The 5,144-nt window shown below is 29.6% G+C and overlaps 1 protein-coding gene across 1 annotated transcript; it reads right to left on the minus strand.

Annotated features, from left to right (window-relative positions):
• Positions 1 to 1,689: 1,689 nt before the first annotated feature.
• LOC107904328 (dirigent protein 4) lies at positions 1,690 to 4,138 on the minus strand. The gene is made up of 2 exons (XM_016830668.2): positions 3,538 to 4,138; positions 1,690 to 2,542 (listed from the first exon to the last, which is right to left on the minus strand). Exon 2 carries the CDS (start codon positions 2,424 to 2,426, stop codon positions 1,878 to 1,880), a length of 549 nt encoding a protein of 182 aa, XP_016686157.1. The 5' UTR covers positions 2,427 to 2,542; positions 3,538 to 4,138; the 3' UTR covers positions 1,690 to 1,877.
• Between the last annotated feature and the right edge of the window lie 1,006 nt (positions 4,139 to 5,144).

The raw sequence follows: 5,144 nt of genomic DNA on the forward strand, positions 1-5,144 counted from the left end.
TTGAATGATTTATTTAATTGATTGATTATAGTAGGTTCAGTAAGATTTATGTTTAACCTATCAAACTTACTAAGCTTCATAAAGCTTACTTGTGTTGTTTAATATTTTTGTAGATTCTCGTGAGGTCAAAAGATCTAATCAACACATCCAGTCACACTATCCAGCTCATCTCGATAGTCTTTAAAACGTACACTATGGTTTATATGGCATGTATAGGGATTGATGTGGATTGTATCAAAGTTGGCTTGTATACATGTTTTGAATGATGTTTTGTTGCATTATCAACCTAGATATATATTTTGGTTTGGAAATGAAGTAAATTGTGATATGGTTATGCATGATATACATATACTATTAGGTACTTAATTAGCAGTAAACCTTAGTAAAATTTGTTTAAAGAAGTAGATAGGTAAGTTTGAACATTTAGGGTACATGTGATGATATATTTATATATAATTCATGACTTTGGCTTGTTTTGATTTCTTTGTTGTGGTATATGGATGTGTTAAAACGTTGTGTTTAGGTTGATACTTAATTGGGTGAGAAATATGGCCTTGAAATGGTCTATTTCCGTCCACAGGGTCCGAGACACGGGCGTGTGTCCCTTACACCTAAAGAAAATTTTAAAATTTTACAAAAAATTCTTTGAGTTTTCAGTTTAGTCCTAAGTCATTTCTAATGTATATTTTGGGCCTCAAGGGCTCATATAAGGGACAATATGAGTGATTATGATTAGTTTATTTACGTTAAATGATATGAAATATTCGTATTTGATCGAAAAAGTTTGATAATGCTCCATAGCCCTGTTCTGGCGACGAATAAGGGATAAGGGTGTTACAAGGTTTGTTTGTTGATCAATGCAAAGGTACTACTGCCGCGATCATTTTATTGTTGTATCCTGGGAGACAGACGACCAATGTTTCCCCAAATACCATATAAGCGGCTGAATTTGTCTTAAAGAAACTGTGAAAACAGGTTTCAACATCTAGTAAAACTCGATTCCCTTATTCGATTTTTAGTTTTCCAAAATCTTATTTATTTAATTGTTTTCAAATATTATGTTTTAAATAAATATAGATATATTTATTTAACTTGTTTTATTTAAATCTAGTGTGTTACATAAATATTTATATATTTATATATATAATTAGTTATATTTATATTTGGTCGCTGACGTGTTTTGTCCAATAATTACTAAACTATTGAGGCTATATTAATAATGCTATTCTATAACTAAAATCATTAATTTAACCTTTAAATTAGACACCACATCTCATGTGGTATAATGTAAAATGAAAATTTTAAAGAAAAATAAATGTTGTAAAATTTTAGTTTTGAGGTCTTCAAAGCTTTTACAAAAACTTTATCGTTCACTCTTTCTTTTTCGGTTTACTTTATTTTTAATTTTACTTTTAGAAATCATGCGCTAATGTTTTACTTTTATTTTCTGTTGGGAACTTAATTTTTCTGTATATGAAGTTTCTCCTCATATTCAAACAGTTTTTTGAATTGCATGTTTTGTTACCGTGACATTTTTTGTTCTCACTCTAATAACCTAGAAAACTTATAACTTCATTGTAATATTTGACTTTAAGACCGTATGATTTTTGTTTGGTTGTCAACAAACTTCCCCAATTTTTGCATAAACCAACCTATATTAGAGATGAATATAAATACGGAATAGAGATGTATCATTTTTCTAGCTAAGGATTTAATCTTTATTTCAAATATGATGATAAAGTACAATGATCAAGTATGAGAATTTCAATGTTTAATCATATCAATATATATATTTCTCATACTCCTTTTCTAATCAAAGTGAGCAGAATCGAATGACTCTTTCACAACCCAAGAGAATTGAGTCTGTAAATAACATCTTAGTGATGAAATAGAGTCACATTAAATTCAATAATGACAGTGGTGCCACTTATAAGGTAAGGATTAAGTAGTGCAAACCCTGTTGCCATCCTGAATCGTCCTCTTCCTCCAACCACCGCAAGCTCAAGATCTGTCCTTGAAAACATGCTTATAGAGCTGCCGTTATACTTACCAGTAGCAAATCCAAAATCAAAGTATGTCGTCGAGGTTCTTGGATTTATTCCGGCCAGAAGTGAAAGTCCCTGAGCATTTCCAATCACCTCGGAGTCTGGCTCAGGACCTATCCTGAGGGGATCATCAACGGCAAATAGGGTGCCAAATGGCACCGATGAATTATTGTCGTTGCTTGTGATGTTAGATTGGGCTACGATGACTGCTGATGCGTTTGTACCGCCCATACTTTCGTGCATAAAGAAGTGAAGCTTGGTGACCTTAATTGGCCTGGGAATATATGGTCGGGTCTCCGAGTAGTATTGCCTTTGGCTCTGCACTGCTACTTGGAAGAGGCAGATGATCAGAATCCAAGCCAACATCAATGTTCCTCTCATTGTTTCTGCTTTGCTTTACTACAATTTCTGGGGGCTAAATGTAGATGAAAGCTAGTAGTATTGTTGCTTCATTTGTATTAACAAAACACAAACTTTATACTCGGTAAAGGAAAACCCTGAGACATGAAAATAATTTATTGTCAAAAACATTTTAAAATACCTGCTTGATTTCTCCGGTAGTATTACTAAACCGAAATGAAATCAATGATCCACGTGGTAAACACCATAAATAAGAACTTCTCCACTTCATAATTAGAATGATCAACGTTGCAAACACCATTCTGTCCTTAAATAAACTGACGCATTGCCTTCTTTGACTTTAATTTATTTTATATATTTCATCTGATTCATGTGTTGGTTTTCTAAATTAATTTAACCTTGTCTTCTGCTAACAAGTTTCTTTTATCCTCTTCTTACTAAATTAACAGCGTATTAATAAATTTATTACAAACAAGAATAAAAAGCAGCAATAAATAAATACAAGTTATAATAAATCAGTTGATGCAAGACAAAGGAAACCATATCATGAGCATACAAAACAGAGCTCACATCCTAATAATAAAAATTACTCACAATATTTTTTATTTAATTCACATGTTCTCACTACAAAATAAAAATTTATTATTTTATTATGGACAGAAACCCAATTACACTCAATATGATTAAAATTTAAATGGTTTTATATCAGCCAATAATTTTTATATCATTAATATTTTAACAATCCAACTGTCAAATTTATCAATATATTTGTACTTATCATGCATGTAAATTTTTGAATCAATCCGATAGCTTTATCACATCGATCTAAAATATTGTGTATATTAATATATATTTAACGGTTGAAAGTTTTCTTCTTCTTCTTCTTTTTTACATAAAATAAATAGTTAGAAAATTTTAATTTATGCCAAACTCAATATGTATGACCGAGATGAATGGAAAATAAAGTATGACGGTTAGATTATTAAAATATTAATCCTATAAAAAGTTATGAATGAATGTAAAACCACTTAACTTTTACACCGATTTAAGTGGATCCCTCCCCTTTTATTAAAATTAAAATATACTTTTTATGTTTTATATTATTAAAATAATATGATAAAATTTTACGAACCTAATGACATTCTTTCTGCATCAATGTATTTACTTCTTTCTTCAAGGCGTGTGGTGTCACCGGCAGCGGTTATAGTAGGTCAAGTCCACCCATCTTCAATAGCTTCCCAAGCTGCTTCATTGATAGACATAATGAAAGCCCTCATGTGAGCCTTCCAATAAACATAGTTTGCTGAACCAAGTAGCAACGACGGTCGAGTAATCGAACTACCTTCATGGATCCCACGATCATAAACCGAACAAAGGATCACCTTCAAATAACTTTTGAAGATTGATCTGCTACCAATTGAAAAAAATTAGTCTACTGATATGATAAATCAAATTTGCTTAACGTTCGTTGTAACGACAATTAGAACAAAAACATACAACGAAAAAAAATAAGGCTAGAAAAGAATTGACATTATCGATCTTTGTTAACACAGTTCAGACATCCTTAAATAAATCTAATATTTATCTCTAAACAGTAGATTTTTAACCATCAATATATTATAAGACTTCCATGTTGATTAAAGCACCTCAAGTAAGTCGATTGAGAGTCTTATCACCCTAGTCGACTTATGCTTCTAGTTTTGTCAAATATGTCACATTCAAGTGGACCAAAATCAGCACAAACAAAACCTATTCAAGGCTCAAATTAATGGTTCATACGGTAGTGAAATTTTGAGACATAACATAAGTGTTATAAGCATGAAATGTTTTTTTTTAGGATGAAAAAATTATTTTTTACAAGTAAATTTAGGATGATATCAAATATTCTTCCTTTTTTTTAAATAATAAAATTAAATAAAACATTTAACAACATTTTGTTATTATAAGAATCTTCTAAAACGTGAATTAGCTTTTGTGAATGATCGAGAAGGTTGAAAAATTGCATGAAATCAAAGTGGCTTAGAAAATCCTCCAAACAAATCCATTGATATTGCCTCTGATAATGGCTTCCATTCTATTATTTAGGAATAGAGGAATAACTTATGTCATAAACCAACAAAAAAAGATAAACAATGTGTCAAGAATTTAAAGCCATCCTTCTACTGTTCCAACATGTATTTCACTTTTAAATATGCTACTTTATTAAATAATAATATTCAATTCTTTTTATTAATTACAAAAAATAAATTTATTATAGCTACTTAAACTTAGATGTTGATTCTAAATTCATCTCCGAGTTAGCTCGTGAGTTAGTTATTTTAAATATATTAATTTTAAACTTTAAAAAAAAATCAAATGGATCGACTATGGATGCTCAATCAACTTTTAGGTGAACATATGATTTTTTTTAGATACATTTAAAACTAAATAAAAGTATTTTGAAAGTGGATTGGTACAAATATTTAATCAATGTGTAAGTAACTTAATATGCAGATCCAACTATCTAAATACATTATTTAAAATAAATATAAATAATTTTTCTTTTGAATTTTTCTTTTCTATTTATTCAGATATCAACTATGAATTAGCCCGAGAGTCAAAATATATGTAAAATAATTTTTTTCGAAAGTATGTAAAGTAAATTATGAAAACATAAAAATTCATATAAATATGAAAAAAAAATACTAAACTAAAAATATGGGTAATGTAACAGTCTATTTTTCGATAGTGTTAGAAACA

This window comes from Gossypium hirsutum, chromosome A05 (assembly GCF_007990345.1).
Source record: "Gossypium hirsutum isolate 1008001.06 chromosome A05, Gossypium_hirsutum_v2.1, whole genome shotgun sequence".
Lineage (NCBI taxonomy): Eukaryota > Viridiplantae > Streptophyta > Magnoliopsida > Malvales > Malvaceae > Gossypium > Gossypium hirsutum.

Coding starts and splice junctions, on each gene's coding strand:
- LOC107904328 (XM_016830668.2), bottom strand. CDS start 2,426: ATGAGAGGAACATTGATGTTGGCTTGGATTCTGATCATCTGCCTCTTC.